We start from the raw sequence: 16,893 nt of genomic DNA, 5'->3' as shown, positions 1-16,893 counted from the left end.
CAACAGCTTGAAATCATTTTGCAGAATCATTCATGATTCCCCTCTGGCAGCATGTTCTAACAGTGGATCTGGTGACTGAGAGTAGACCACTCAATTATGCCCATGGGCACTTTAGTTACTTGTGTGCCAATGGAGCAAGCAAACTGCCCAACAAAGAAATCAATGCAAAAGATGTTTATTATGCAATTCTACAAACATTTAATATGCAGGGGGTTGGATTACATAACAAAGGCACAGAGGATCTATTCATAACAGCATGCTCTACCATATGCCCTGTTTTCAATTTAGCACAAAAGCATCTTATACATCCCTAATGACTCAGTTTTTTCTTACCCTTCACTGCCTCTTTTGATGAGTTCTTAAGTGTTCAAGTTTTCAACTTGGCATCCTCTTTAAAGATGATCAATAGTCTGCTATAAAATAAGACAATACTGTAATCTTAAAGTTTCTGAATACACAGTTAATAAACATTCATGGCAGACTGTTGATCAGCTTTAATAAACATTAATGGTGGTTTTCCTGATTAATAACTTGATTTTTTCTTCTTTATTAGTTTCTAGAACCCATCAGTCATGAGTGATGAATGGGCCATTGACCAAAAAAAAAAGCCAAAAGAAAAAAAGAAAACTTACTTAAATAAGCACATTTTACTGTATGTACAAACTGTATGATAGTCCTTCAAGTTGATCTGATAAAATATTTCTCTAATCTTGTTTCTATTTAGAATAGTGTTAAGTTTCATCTTTTCAGTAAAGCTTCTGTCAAAGTGGAAAAAGGAACAGAGACAGAGTCTTAGTCATTCCAGGTTTGAATGTCCCAACTGTTTAGTGCAGTCTCAGCAGTTCCAGGAAGGCAGGGTAACATAAGAACCTAAATATGTTTTTAATTTTCACAGTGTACTTCCACCATCATCACAGAATCACATTAACATTTGTCATGTAATTTTAAAATGAATTCATTTTATTTAAAAAAAAAGTATTTTTGCTGATCTGTGTTCTGTGTGTACTTTAACCTTCAATTTAGCAATAGCCCTATTACATAGTAATTTAGGAATTTAATAATTATATAATAGTTTATTAATAATTGTTAAAATTATATAACTATTTATATTCTTTACTTGGTTTATTTGAATTACTAAACATGAACTTGTATATCTGTCCATTTGTTCTACTCAGAGATACTTGGATGCTGTAGTTCTTTGTACCTCTTCCTCTGAGCCTCCAAACTGGTTCCAGGGTTTGTTTGTATGAGTGTGAATTTGGGTTACAAGTAAACCTAGCACTCCATCTCTAGCTGTTATAATCAATGAAAACCATGCTACAGCCAAAGCTCCATTTGAGGAGGGATGGCAGTGGATGCAATAAAAAAAGACAACCCCAACACCCCCCCCCCCCCACGCGCAGACACACACACACACACACACACACACATACACTCCTACCTAAATTTATGAATGTCTATAAACCTTTAAATTACAAATAATGGATAATTAACTATTACATAATGATCCATTTCCTATTTATTAGGCCCTGTTTTATTGGGGTCACTTACTTTTTATTCTGAGGTCCTTTTTTGACTATATCTTATAGTCACTGTAATGTTACAGATTTACTTAATGTCTTATTCGGTGTGACTGTATGTCTACTGGTATTCATCTTTGCAAACCGATCCTTCATATTTGCTCAAATACAATGCATTGTGTAAATTTACTCATAAGGAATTATGAGGATACTGGGCATTGAATGATTCTATGATTCATGATAGCTGATTAGTAAATAGAAAGGATCTGTGATTCAAAGAGTGCTACTTAACCATTTTGTAGTCCTCAAACCCATTCAAACTACCCATGTCAATTACTGTATTATGTACCACAACACTTTGTTGATTTTCATGTTAATCTGAGTGAAGAAAGTCTAAATATAAGGACATCTCAGTGACACGTGTCCTGAAGAATATTTTCTTTTAAAATCTTTAAATACTTGCAAACCATTGCTTAAGTTTTTGTTTTTTTAAGGCTAAGGTCATATTTCCCCAATAGTAATCATATTTATGAAAAATAGCAAGGGTTTAAGCTGAATAGGATTTTGTTATCCTTCCTGCACTTGAGCAACTTCTTACAATAAGTACTAAAAAGTATTTCAGACCTTGGTGAATCCGTGACCAACCTTTTATTCAGTGTAATTTCCATTCAGTCATGATAATGTTTCTAAAGTCTTAAAGTGAATATCAACCACTACTTTTAAAACAAACACATTAATTTTGTGTGCAGACAGATATATACACATTTCAAGTTGGTTTTCCTTGAACATAACACACTGATAGCTGACATCCTATACTGCAGAAATTAGTAGACCATTTAAAGATCCGAACAAAATTTACTATAGCTTTAATCTGACATGTGGGAGGGAGGGGGAGATGTTCACATTTTTGCCATCTTATTTTTGATATTTTCATTTTATTACTATTTTTGTAGTTTTGTACTTATGTTCATTTTATATCATGACTCAAATATATTCTTCTAATTATGTCACAGGCCATATCGCTGAAAGTCACATCCCCCCCCCCCCCCTCCCCCGCTTCTTTCTCTATGGGTTTGGATTCTTCCAAAAGCTGCAGGATGAAATCAGTTCACAACAGCAGATGCAAAGAGCACTCTGTGGGTATTAATGCTGAATGGTTGATAATCAGTGTGTTGCTGAAGTGGTTATTGGGGCATCATTGCTTTTTTCAAATTTTTGAAAATGAAATGCAGTTAGTAATACACATTTTATTGCATTTCAGAAATATGCAAAATAGTTGGCTATGGCTAGTAGCCATAAAAGTAGTAGCCATAGCCTCCCTCAGTCTGGCTGTTTAGCCTTCTGTGTCACTAGCTAGTCAAAACTATTTAATAAAGGTACGACAGAGGAAGCAGAAGTGAGTGAGTGAATAAGTGAGTGTAATTTTCAATAACCATAATTTTCAATAACTGACATGAAGATCTCTAAATATACACAATTTACCCTAAAGTGGAAGATTACTGAGGAACACAAATAGATTTAATGAAATTTTAAAACAATCCCCCCCCCCCCCCCCAATATAATATATATAATACACTGCAATAAGTGATGTAAAGATATTCAAAATCATAGTGAAGTACAAGGTTTTCAGTGAAACTGGATGTTTCGGACAGAAGTCCATCAACAGCTGTGCAAGCAAACGGCTTCTGAACTTGTAGGAGGAGCCAGTGTATATTAGAAAAATATTCCATGGGGTTCTAAAGTTCAAAGTAATTTTTATTTGAGTTTCCTACTTTCTTTTCTTCCATAGCAACAACTGACATTTCAAACAAATTTAATAGCATATCTGTTTACATAGCCAGTTGTTGCTGTGGCAGCAATGAAATTAGATATGTCTACGTGTGTGTGTGAAATAGTAGAAAACTGCATCATTAATTTGTCCTTTTCCTGGGGAAGGACAACCACCAAGGAATCTGTGTACCAGTTAAGCTGTGACTACAAAAGCCATACTGGGTAACAGGTGTTGTAATCGGGATACTGGTTGTAGATGCAAAATAAATGGCATGTGTCAAAACTAAAATCATCTAAAACTAAAACTCATCTAAAATCATCTAACACCTTTGTCCTGTTTTGACACCCCAATGGAATGCCCACTAATCAAAGATAAGTGAATTTTAAGGGTGAAATGAAGGTATAGTCTTTAATTATGGTGTATATCTAAGAGATGTTTCACTGTATAGAGTAGCAATGGATTGAAATGCATACATTCACAAGAGTGACTGCAGAAGGCACATATGTGCATCTGCAAGGTACACGTCTTGTGCTGAAAGAAAGTCAACAGATTTGTTATTAGCAAAATTATTTCAGGGAGAGACAACAGGAGCAATAAGGCACAAACAAAAATTCAGGTTTTAAAATAAGGTCCGCAAGGCAGAGAAATGAAAAATGGTACTTCAAAAGCGTTTTAGTCCTGATGCATAAATGGTACATTTCAGCAGAACCCCAGCACTGCCAAACATGAGGAAAAATCCAGTACAAATTCTGACAAATTCCCTGGTGAAGAGACTTCTTAGATATTGCAATGTCTGTCATCATTTGCAAAGTTCTTTCATGATGTGCTGCTACTCTGAAAATAAAATAGTGAATGCCATGATAATACAGCAACAAGCCACATAAGGGCTTTTCCGTTCACCTAAAAAAGAGGAGTTAAAATCATTATCATCATAATTCTGAAGTAAAAAAAAAAAAAGTAATATTTTCAGGCAATTTCAGACAGTCCATAACATACCTATTCTTGCACATTTCCAAAAAATCCCAAGAAATCTGGGGGGAGGGAGAAAGAGATCATTTTATTATATGTGACAATACACAACATTAAAATCAATCCTGATTAAAAAGATGTGTGAATATATTTATTTTGACTACAATAAAAAACTGCAATTAACAATAATTCACACAATCTTACAGTGGACATGAACTCAAATTCCCTTTTACAGTCCACTTAAACTGTCCTTCAATAACAAATTAATCAGCATGCATAAAGACCTGTGAATTGACAGAACATTCAATCTTAAGCAGACAACCAGTACACACAGCATTCACCAGTCCATTCTAACCGCAGAAAAGGGAAACTACCAAGATGAAAGTTTTTATTCAGATCTCATAGCAAACAGGTAAAGGACTAAGTCTTTTGCTTCTTTTCTCTCCATAAGAAACAATTTTGTTAAGTTTATAAAAGCCTATTACTTTACAACCAGGAAGAAAGGCAAAAACAGCAAAGAAGCACACCACAGCCATTTAACATCTACTGATGTACTACATGCCAAGAGGGTTTTAAGACATCTTCCTACACCAAAATCACTGGTATCAGGACTATATGAGTGTTTTTTAAGAGGTAACAGATCTTGACAAGCAAAATAGTGTAGGAGAAAACTTTAAAAACACAGGCCCTGGCATCTGGCATGAACAGGAAGAACAAACAAAAATTCTCCCGTCTATGAGCAGACTGGGATTTCCACATAGTTGAATGACTTGTTTTATGAAATGAAACAAAGATTTATTACAACATTGTCTTTAGATTCACTCTCTTTTTTCCTTTCCAATAATTAATCAGATAGCCAAATGGGAACTATGTGGTGCTGAAAACACTCAAACAGCAATCCATGTTTGTAGAATGATTTAGGGAGTGCAAAAATCATTACTATAATTCCCCAAAATTCTTGAAAAATAATCATGGAAAAATCATGCTTGCAGAGATCAGATCACTGGCTAATGATAATCCCCTTCATTTCCTTCCCTGACCACTTGATGTCCAAACATGTGGCAGACATCTTGTTGCTCAAACTAGAACTATTGTTCCTTTCAGGAATTCTTCCCAAGACAAACAATAGAAACTGGGACCTTTTTGCATAGAAAAAGGAAATCAGCAATAAACAAAGGCATTTGTTATGTTATTAGAATTGATCACATAAATGTACATCATTTTTACTGACAAAATCTGAAGAATACTGACAACACAACACTGATGTAATTTATAGGAAGGGACAGAGTAGGCTGTTCTGGCTGAGGTCTTTCAATGTTTGCAATAAATTGTTGAAGGTATTCTACTAGTGTGTGGTAGCCAGTGCCCTCTTTTTTGCAGTGGTGCATTGGGGTGGTGGAATCAAGGCTGAAGAGGCTGACTGACTGAAAAAGCTGGTGAGGAAATGCAGCTCTGTGGTGGGCCTGGAGCTGGACAGTCTGGAGACTGTGTGAGAGGAGAATGAAGGACAAAATCCAGGGCAATTCTGGACAATCCCTCCCACCCTCTCAATGAGGAACTGTGGCAGCTGGGCAGTTCATTTACTCATAGACTCTTTCAACCCAAGTGTAGGACAGAATGCTTCAGATGTTCTTTTGTGCCCACGGCGATCAGACTATATAACCAATAGCTGAGGACAAAGTCTGTCTGAAATCAGACTATATTACAATATCTGAGGACACAGTCTGTCCTCATGCTGACCAGCACCCTCCTCATACAATAACTTGAGTCTCTTTCTCCCACTTCTACTGCACTAGACTTCTTGTTAATTATTACATAGCACATATGTGTGTGTGTGTGTGTGTGTGTATATATATATATATATATATACACACACACACACATATATACATATACACACACACACATAAATGAGTGTTCTACTACTATTGTATACTAATAATATTTTAATATCATAAACCATTGTTGCATAGTCCCAATAGTCCTCCATGTTGTATACCTGCTGCTATTTCACACCGTCACTTTCATTACACTCCATATCACTAGTCAGTGAATATCACTAGGGGATGGGGTGGCACTTGGGCTATTGTGTTTAATATAGTAATGGTCCCCATAGTTTTTATTTTTAGTTATTTAATTGTAATTCTACCTTTAATTTATTCTGTGCTGGAGCTGCTGTATCACCCGAGTTTTTCCGTGGGGATCAATAAAGGGAATCTTAACAGTTTCCAAACACTCCTGCTATTTGACGGTTGGAGATAAGTGTGGATGAGGCTGTACTATATATTGACTGTTAATTTATATCATAGAACAGTTAGTTCTGACCAAGTAATTTGATTGACCAAAAGACATTCCAGTAGTGCTGATGTAAAGTATAGCAGCACAGGGATTTTTAACATGCAACACCCCACTTTACAGGGGTGTTCTATTAATGTTAAGTAGATTAATGATTGTTATCTATCTTAAAGTGCAACAAACTTTGCAGTGCAAAGATGAACATATTTTGACAAATAACAGTTAAATTATGAATGGTCCTCAGGAGAGGATGAAGGGGAGGAAATAAAGTTACTGGAGATACAGATAAATATAATAAACAAGCAGATCAGTAGTCCCCATTTTCACATACTGATGTATATATTGACTGGTATCAGCAAATCATTAAGTATTACATTCTTAATTTCTATAGCGAATAAAAGATACTACAAGATATCACAACAAATGTATTAATTCAAACCATTATTCAAAACTATTAATTATCATATATAATAGCCTACAGAATAATTTAATAATGTAATATCTATAACATGTATTTGGACAAAAATCTGTTGGGCCAACATTAATCTTTATTGATGTTACTGATGTTAACACTGTACATGGTAGCAGTAGCTCAGGTGCTACATCAACAGGCCCCTTACTGCTAGGATGGCGCTAACGTTAGCTTGCTGTTCTTGACCTGCATTTAGTACTGGTTCTGGTTGAAACTCTGTTGTGCCTTTTTGGAGCCAGGCAAACATTGTTATTTAGCATTAACATTACTTAGACTATAATTAATGCTACTTGTCTTACTTGTATTAGACTTGTAGAGAGAACAAGAACAGATGAGCAGCACATAGTGCCCTCTAGGTAATGCAGTTTCTTTAGGATCATTATGAATTGCTCAGAACATGAAATGGATATGGCAGAAAAGAGTACATGGGGCTTGTGAGAAGTGCCAGTATACCAGAAAAGGTCACGGTACACCAAAGTATAGACATGCATAGCAGTGAGTACTGGTCCACTTCCAGCACCGACACAGATGATACAAAGTAGCTGTTGTTATTTATTACTGTTAACTAATAAATGGCAGGTGTAGACCTGTTGTTTAAAAGCAATATCACACTTGAGATTGTACTGTTATACTGAATGTCAGCATGGCTGATTTGGTCAAAGGCACTGATATTCAGTATAGCAGCACACCTTTCATATATTATTTAATTGCAATACAGTAATACTGATATCACAGACATTAGAGATGAGCGTTTAATGAATGACAGCATTCACATGATCCAACAAGTGTAATTATTGTTGCTAATAGATGCAAAATTTGAATCATATAAAGAAGTCACCATTGTTTAATATATCGCAAATCTTTTTACAATTACAATATTTAATATAATCATAGTGCAGTACTTTTCTCAATTTGTGTAGTCCTTATATTACAGAAATCATTTAGTTGATTTAGGAATAGATACTGAAAATAAATAATACAGTAAAAAAAATGGTGTTGCAATCTGGATTGTGGTTGGTCTCAGACCACTGTAGACACAAAATTACTCAAACTGAAAAGAATATGGACAAGCCCTACAAAAATCAATCATAGTAAAAATGTACAAAGAGTTTAATAGGAGTTTGTCATCTCACTGATCATTTTAAATCAATCGTTTTCATGATATTAAAAAAAAAACATGGATTCAAGACAATTTCAAGTACATACCCTGTTTTGTTCTTATCAAGCAATTTTGGTGATAGTGCTCTGATGTATGCACACGTGCAGATGAGCAGTAAGATGACAGTGAGTAAACTCTGGAAGTTGAATATGGCAGACTGCAAGAAAGCAGACATGTTATTAACAAAATATGACCTGATTAATTATATCCATGTTTCACGTGTAACAACAATTACAACCTATACTTATTTATATTTCTAAAAGTCACAGAAACAAACAATTTCAAAACATGTGATTCGACGATTAATGGCTCTTGACACAATACAGCAGGCGATATTTAATTTGCGATTTCGACAAATAACATATGTTTGATCACTGCCAGACTGATGTAAAAAAAAAGAAAAGAAAAAAAAAAAAAGAAAAAAAAAAGTGTCGACACTACTAGCCAATTTTCGACAACTAGTAGGCTAGCGAGCAATATTAACTTGATGGACCCGATTTACAGAAGGTGGAATGCCTTGCAAATAATCCATCAGGACTGACGTGAGGAGTCCTGAAATTGTGAGATCTGTGATACTTTTAATCTAATAGCTAGCTAGAGAGCGACATAGCCAGCTAGCATTCAAGTCAATAAGGTGTAAACCTAGCTTGTTTATTAGCTCTACCATCTTTCATCGCTACATTATGCCAGGCGAAATGAAATAAGCTAAAAATACCAAGGGAAACAATGAACTATGGCGAGATTTTCCTATTTAACACGCTAGGCAAAGAAGGATGAAACGACATGCCTTACCATTTTAACAGCTCTGCCAAGCCACCTCACACTTCCTGTGTATCGAGGAAATGACTAAAGTACGGATGCCTCGCGGGCGAATCGAAAATTCATCAGATACCTTTCAGAGAGGTAAAACGAGACTGCAAACAAATACGAACCAAACAAATATATTAGGTAACAGCTTTGAAGTGTAGCCTAATCAGTAATTCGCTCACGGTATGTTTGCGATCTATTTAAAACGTATTTGCATCATTTGGTTAGCGTTAACTCTCTAGCTAGCTACATTAGTAGATACGTCATTTCCTGTAAAAATGCATAGTAAATGTTGTAAACAGTTCTGGTAAATAGCTAACGTTAGCAAAGATTTACATTTCTTATGCGATAAATTAAACTAGAGTAATATTCGTAGCTACTGACCCACTAAACAATAGCAAACATAAAAGTAATTGGTGTTTTGCAACGCTGAAATTATCTAACTGCCTTTGTGTTTTGTTTGGCTGAACTGTAGTATCACGATGATTTAACCTAACGTTAACTACGTTAATTTAACAAAGGGTCTAGAAGCAGTTAATGCAAATTGAACCTTCCTTGTCAAATGCTGTTTAGTTTAAGAGCAACTGGAAGGTCCGAAAGTGACTGAGAGTAGTTGAAAAGTAACCATTTTTACACTCGCGATTTATTGTGACAGCAGACCGCATATACTTATCCTGTATGTGACAGCAAAAATTCTATCACCTTTTCACATTTTTCAGTTTTACGTGTTCTTGATAAACTGTGAACCCGCTACACGCGACAAAGTAAGAATATGATCCCGAAACACTTTTATAGGACATCGGATTTTCTAAATGTCAAATTCAGCTAAAAATGTTTATCCTTGTTAACCCAATCTAGTTTCCTAGTTTAAAATAGATGGATTAATTTACTTGGTGTGGACTACCAGACTATAAATCTCAGATTTAACAACAGATTGACTTGATGTGTGATTCCTTCTCGCTTTAAAGATAACAAAGTGTGTAATTGAAGTTTTTCTGGAAGAACGATTTTTAAGATGGTGGAATATAGTGAGTAATATAGCTTTTTATATACATTTTAGGTTTGTACACCTTTTGCTATGAAGGTCACTGTGCGTCAGATATCTACTGCTTCTAAACGTGAGTGCACATTCTACCTCAAGTTAGAGTGGACCAAAGATCTGGGAGCTGGCTTTGTTGTTGTTCTCTGTGATGGCATCTCTGCATGGAGTGGTGAAGGTAGATTGTTGTTACTGACAGAATCAATTTGTTGTCTGAAAAGAGTTAAATTCCTTTTTTTAACATCTGTGACATTGTGTGTTGCTTCTAGTTTCAGAGGAGGATGTAACCAGGGAGGCTCAGGAGATGGAGATGCCAAGGGAGAGGTATGTTCAAGAACTGGAGCTGGCTCTGACAGAGGAGGGCCAGACAGCCCAGAAGTATAGCTTCCATCTGACTCCTGAGAAAGCTGGTGGTCCAAAGCTCCAGCTGTTTTATGACAAAGTTGAGAGTGACATCTCGGTGAGTGGCATCTCTTGGTTGGCACTCAATGTGGTGTAGATGTAAAGGGGAGCAACATTCGATCTTTAGATTCATGCAGATCTAGATGTGCACACTGTTAGTTTCAGAATGGTGTAATATTGAATTCTTCAACTGGGTTTGTGTTTGGGTTTGCGTTTTGCTTTGTCTGATCCGAGCACACAGGCCTGTTGACTTCATTTTATACTTATTCATGTTTCATGCCTTATGAAATGATATTGGTCAACATTAATTGATTCAGAATGTGTTGACTGCCCATTTTTATTAGCATTCTTGCTTTTTTGATTTAGTTGTTTTAATTTCTGCAGTAATATTTAATTTTTTCTATCAAGACCTGTTTTCTATATAGAATTTTTAGCATGAAAATGATCAAACATGAATTAATGTGAAAAAGGGAGCTAAGGGAAATGTGTTTTCTGAGAAAGTTTTGGTTTTTGTGACTAGGTCTGTGTTATACTACTTGGTGATCTTTCAGTGTGCCATGAGGATATTTAATGCACAGGTTCACTTGCATTTGCAAATATATGTGTTTAAGGTTGGTTAAGCAGTTGTTTGACATGCTAGGATAGTTTTCATTGCAGCTAAATAAGATGACATGAACTGTCTAAAATAACAATAATAATAATAATAGTTTAATTTATATAGCGCCTTTCACAGACTCAAGGTCGCGTTACAATAACAATAAAGATGGAGAGAAAAAAGGAAGCAACACCTTTCACAAAAGCAACATTTTTCATGGTGGAGACCTCAACCTTAGAGTAAGACATGAACCCTACCTTCTGTTTCTCGAAACAGTTTTTACACTTTAATTATGTAGGTGGACAGGAGTAAAACATGCATGAAATCTGTTGATGGTTTAGGAAGAAATTAGAGGAAATGATGTTTTACCCATGAAATGATCCTGCCAGTTTTTGTATTATTTTAATGAGTGTGAAAAATTCATGTTCATCCTTCACTGGGAAAAATACTGGAGAATTTGCAGTTTAGCTTTCTTAGACTCAACCAAGTGCGATGCCTTCGACTTTTATGTCATCTAAAGACCTTCAACGGTCTTTGGCCAATAACATTTGGACTAAATATTTCCACCAAAGCTTGTAGAAACATCTTTCTACATAAAGAAACATCTTTGAAACTTATCTTTAAGATAGTTATGATGTTAGATAATCTTTCTAAGATATTCACTTCATTCTTGAGTGAAGAGTGGTTACGGCTTTGAGCCGGTAAGAGGAGTTGCTGTACTGCCCTCAGAACAAAGGAATTCCTGTTGAAGGCTTAAACTGGAAGGCACAAAAAGTGATGTTTAGGTTGGTTGTGATAAACCATAGGCCAAACCATAAGTTTTGCTAGACATGTGCATCAGAACAAGAACAAAAACTGTGTGAAAAGTACACTTATGACAGTCATTATCTCAACATGTGTATGAATGAAATTATATGAATGAATGCATTGTGCTTCTGCCAACAGCGTTGTTCAACCTCAACATGTTCTTATTTTTCATCTTATTCTGGAAGTGAATGCAGGCACTGCTTTATTTTAGATTTACTCAACATATGGTCTACATTTCTACCAATCAAGTAAGACAGTTTCAGGAGCAGCATCACCATAAAGATGTGTGCGTATTTTGGTAATGGAAGTGCCATTGATCCACAGTGGTGATCCCATTTCTTGCTAAATCAGTTAGTAAAAGATATCAAGATTTTGTATGTATGTGTATCAAAGCATGATTCCATTTATCCGTGCATAATGATATATGTTCGCATCCATTTAGATATAATAGGGTTTTTCAAAATAAAGGTTTCATAATAATGGTGGCATCTACTGTAAGTCCCTATGAGAATCAACTTAATTAGCAGGATCATGTCAGTTATATAAGCAAACTCACCCTACCAGCAGGAGACGTTCTCCCAGATGCCTGCAAAATATTAGACTGGGAGGAGTATTTGTCAAAATGACTACTAGTTCAGTGGCCAGATACCTTTATTAGTTGACTGAGTAACCTAGCATTTATACTGCACATCTACAAGTCACTTGATCCATGCAACTATGTGCTCTGTAGTCATGTATAAAATGTTGGATATCACGGCATTGAGAATTTTGCGTCTTGAAGTAGTATCTTCTACAAAGACAAGAAAATGTATGAGAATTGAGTGATATAGTTTATTCTTGTACTGACTGATCCCTGTGCTCCTCCACCCCACTGTGGTTAATGTACATTCCAAGTACAGATGCAAAATTACATAAGGTGCACTGTACTGTCAGTAGACTTAATCTTCGATGTAAATGCACACAACCAAAAATATGAAAGTGGTATCAGAGATCGCAGGGGAGTAATGATTGCAACCGGTTTAGAACCTGTTAATTAGCTACAAAACAAGTTCAAAGTAGTCAGGTCTCCAAATAAGCTGTTTACTAATGTGCCTAATCAATAACTAGGAGCTAAACAAAGCTGGGCATTGTAACATGACGATAAAGTTGATTTGCATAAGGTTCTGCCATTATTGCAAGACTTTTATTTTTGAAAGGCCTTATTAAATCTAAATGCCTGCGTATATGTATCATCATTTTGTAATAAAAGTAAAATAATATTTTGACACATGCATAAAATATCTTGTTCTATCTTATCTTTTGTTTATTGCAAATTAATGCACATCTGTTGTAAACATGAGCATGTCATCATTACTAAGTTTTTGTCTCTAATATTTTTATTCTTAAGTGGATCATCATTGAGTGTGCAGCAGAATACTGATTCTAAGCATTCAGTTATTTGATCAAGTTTCATGGAGTTTGAGGGTATCCTAGTCACAAATGATAAATCTGGGAGATTTGTAATAAATCTAGGTGCAGTGATTGACGTAATCGTGCATCTGGTATGATAGCGTGGTTCAAATGAAATTAGGGATTGGTCTGATATGAGATCCAACTGGGATAGTATAACTATGTTCTCTATGTCTACACCGTATGTCAGTACTAAGTCAAGCGTACGTCCACCAGAGTGTGTGGGTTCTATTATACACTGGGAGAAACCAATTGATTCTAATATAGAAATAAAGGCTGATCTCAGAGGGTCTTAGGAAAGGAAATCTGCAAATTCCTTCTTAAATTCTGAGTAGAGTCCTGGTGGCCTGTAGATACCAATTATTGGAAGAGGCTGGGTAGGCTTCTCATTGCTGGCTCATCTTTTATGCTAGTGAAAATAACTTCAAAGGGCTCAAAATCATATCTAGCTTTCTGGTTTATGCCTAATGTGTCAGTATAAATAACCGCAATTTGCTTCCATGTTCAGTTAGACAAGGGCGGTGTACATAGCTGCAGCCAGATGGACATGCTTCATTTAAAGCTATGTACTCATTTGGCTTGATCCAGGTTTCTGTTAGGCAAAATAAATTCTATGATCTGTTAGGATTTCACTTATCATGTGCTTTAGATGTTAGGGATCTAACATTTAGTAAAGCCAGCTTTAGATAAAAGGTGCAGCTTTAGATCAAAGGTGTTCTGTAAATCAGTTACTTTAATGCTAATTCTGTTGAGGCATGTTTTTCTTTGTTTTCAGTATTTCAGCTTAGCCCGGGAAACAGACGCAGTGTCAGTATGATGAACCACGGGTGAAGTCATGTAGCGACCAGCAGATGGTTGGTTTAGCCTCTTTGTCTGTTGCCTGGCTCCGCTCTGGATTGTCATAGATTAACTAGGTCTGTCATGAGATTATGGCTTATGTTACAGGAAAGGAGAGCAGTGCCCTCCCTAGTAGGATGGATACCATCCTGCCATAAAAGGCCAGGTTTTCCCTCGAATGTGTTCCAATTATCTATAAACCCCACATTGTTTTGTGAGTACCACTTGGACATTCAGCAGTTCAGTCAACCATTCGCTCCGCTGCAAGGGCTGTCGTGCCGGAGCTGAGGGCTTGCTAACTTCCCCATAGGCATCCAGAGTTTGTACTTCTAATTCCTCGGTAGGTCCAACACTTTCTAAGGTCTGAATGCACACTTCTAGCACTAGAATCAGACTAGCAATTAATCTACACTTCTCACAGATAAAAATATCGCTAACGAAGGAAGAATAACTAAACATGCTGCACTCAGCACACTGAAGTAGAACAGAAACGGCCATGATGAAAAATTACTTACTTTTTTGGTAGTTCTTTGGATGTAGTTTGTGATGATAAAGTTACTAGTTTCCAGGTAGACTGTAGTTAAGTCCAAGGAAAGAATTGATGAACAGCTAGAGAGCAGTAAGGGCTAATATGTCAAAGCAGTGGTGTTGGTGTGAAACAGTTTCAAAAACAGGAAGCAGCATCACCCAACTAACATGTCAATGATGGTTTTGACATCTGATTGAATGTTGGGATAAGGTAGGCTTCTTCAAATTTCAAATGCTTTATTAAGCAATACATATTTTATGAATAAAAAAAACCTGCTCAAAATGATGACAAACCACCCCAAATTTTGTCCAGCTTCCGAAGCACATTTGCCCACACAAGTTCCAATGAAAATCTGCTTCATGCCGGTCATAGAGACAAAATACGTAAGTGTTGGTTGGCTTTAATGCCATTCAAATAACTCTGCAAGTGGGGTATAGAGACAGACTTTGTGTTTGTATGTTTACTTGATGCATCAGCCACATTTCAGGCAATCCAGTAACACTAGGTAGAACATTGAGCCAGACTACAGAAGTGTGTTTTTGATCGTGGTTGTCGGTTGTGTCCCTTGATTTTAAAAATGCCTTTTTTGTCAAGGAAATGTTCATGTGCCAATTCCAGTAATTGTGAAATTGCATTATTATCGGCTTCAATTATCGGTTGGGCCATTAATATTGTATCCTTCATCCCGTAAATGCTGCTTTTCAGTGTTGCACATACGAGTTATATTTTAAAGTGTATATTGTAAATCATTTCCAGTGTTGTTGCATATGAGTTCTGTATTAAAATGTATATTGTAAATTATTTTTCATCTCATCAACTAGTAGGAGGTGGTGCAGTGTGATTTGTTAAATTTTAAATGTTTCAACAACTTGGTGCGATAGAATCACTTTAATATGTTTATTAAATTGAATCTCTGCTGTCTGGATTAGTATATTCCATAGAGGCTTATTCCCTTTTTAGAGTGTTGTCTTAAATATGATATCTATGACCTGTAGCTAAATTAATAAAGTCATTTGTGTTTGTTTGTCCTTAGAGGGTCTTGCAAAAGCTAAATTACTATTAGATTTGAAATCCTGTTATGTTTCTTTTTTAATATACTGATTTGGAATTAAACTCTGATACACAGGAATACGCTACTACTAGCAGTGTGAAGTACAGTCTGAACTACCCTGACAGTGACACTTTCAAGTTCAAAGTTCAAAGTTCAAGTTCAAAGAGGTTTTATTGTCATTTAAGCTATATATAAGTACACAACAAAAACGAGACAATGTTCCTCCAGGACCATGGTACAACACAAAACAACAGTGCAACAGACAACATGCTACACAAGTGCAAACAGTCCAATATAGTGCAAATATGTCATTAAATAAACAATAAAAAATACAGGACAAGACAAATACAAAATGAGTAGACAGTGCAATTATTTAGTCCAATACACAGTACTGGGCATATGTAAAGTGAGTTGTGCATTTTTGAAGTTCAGAGTGGTTCTACAAAAGACAAAAAAGAGCCAATACAGCCATGTAAATTTTCAACTGACCAATGCAATATGCAATAACTCAGTTATGCAGACTTTTAAGTGTAAGAAATAATGGACATTTAAAACCATACTGAAGATTTAAGCAAAACTCAGCTCAGTTTGTGAGCCCCAAGGGAACCCATCACACCATGTGTGGCACATCTGTTGTGTGACACCTAGAAAACAGTTGTTCCCACTGTGACAAACTGAGATTGGTTCCCAGCACCCTTGCAGGGGGTGATCGTTGCTGAAAGTTGTGCTGGCTGGTTGATTGATTGCAGAGTTGTAACTGTCTAATGCTTTCCAGACCAGCTATGTAAAGAAACAATGCTTGCTCTGTTGTGGAGGTCTACGTGCAAATCATGGTCACAACTGCAAGTCTGGTGCAGTTATGCTTTTCCTCAATAATACCCCTTTTGATTGCAACTTCCTCTCGTTCTTATGTTTTCTTCCCATTCAGTTACTTTTTATGCAGACACCCTATATAATTTTACTATAATTTTGTTTTAAATAACATAATTCTGACCTGTCCATTGCATCAGCTGCAGCATAATCTGTCTGCTTAAATTACATTTACATGAGTTCACAAACACTGAAAAGCACTTTGTGCATCATCAGTTTGACTCTCTGACTGACTTTCTTTTTTTTTTTTTTGTGGAGTGGTTCATTTTCCTAGCACTTACAAGTTTATACAGAATTATAGCCTATTTATTATAATTGTTA

At 36.0% G+C, this 16,893-nt stretch overlaps 2 protein-coding genes across 9 annotated transcripts in view; one reads left to right on the top strand and one right to left on the bottom strand.

Moving 5' to 3' along the window:
- Positions 1 to 2,149: 2,149 nt before the first annotated feature.
- tmem167a (transmembrane protein 167A) lies at positions 2,150 to 9,061 on the bottom strand. The gene is made up of 4 exons (XM_027031219.2): positions 8,979 to 9,061; positions 8,234 to 8,343; positions 4,288 to 4,322; positions 2,150 to 4,191 (listed from the first exon to the last, which is right to left on the bottom strand). Exons 1-4 carry the CDS (start codon positions 8,979 to 8,981, stop codon positions 4,121 to 4,123), a joined length of 219 nt encoding a protein of 72 aa, XP_026887020.1. The 5' UTR covers positions 8,982 to 9,061; the 3' UTR covers positions 2,150 to 4,120.
- Positions 9,026 to 16,893, top strand: part of xrcc4 (X-ray repair complementing defective repair in Chinese hamster cells 4) — a 25,262-nt gene continuing 17,394 nt past the window's right edge. The window contains exons 1-3 of one of the 8 annotated variants that reach the window (XM_027031218.2): positions 9,026 to 9,089; positions 10,054 to 10,111; positions 10,302 to 10,492. In XM_027031218.2, coding sequence (XP_026887019.2) covers positions 10,072 to 10,111; positions 10,302 to 10,492 — 231 coding nt within the window. In that variant the 5' untranslated portion in view covers positions 9,026 to 9,089; positions 10,054 to 10,071. The other 7 variants (XM_027031214.2, XM_035535891.1, XM_027031215.2 and 4 more) reach the window with 7 other exon arrangements.

This window comes from Electrophorus electricus, chromosome 17 (assembly GCF_013358815.1).
Source record: "Electrophorus electricus isolate fEleEle1 chromosome 17, fEleEle1.pri, whole genome shotgun sequence".
Taxonomy (NCBI): domain Eukaryota; kingdom Metazoa; phylum Chordata; class Actinopteri; order Gymnotiformes; family Gymnotidae; genus Electrophorus; species Electrophorus electricus.
Note: the sequence above shows the minus strand (reverse complement) of the source record. Positions and strands in the feature narration are given on the sequence as shown.

Coding starts and splice junctions, on each gene's coding strand:
- tmem167a (XM_027031219.2), bottom strand. Junction 4,323..8,233: donor CTTGATAAGAACAAAACAGG/GTATGTACTTGA, acceptor CCCTCCCCCCAG/ATTTCTTGGGATTTTTTGGA. Junction 4,192..4,287: donor TTGGAAATGTGCAAGAATAG/GTATGTTATGGA, acceptor CCTCTTTTTTAG/GTGAACGGAAAAGCCCTTAT.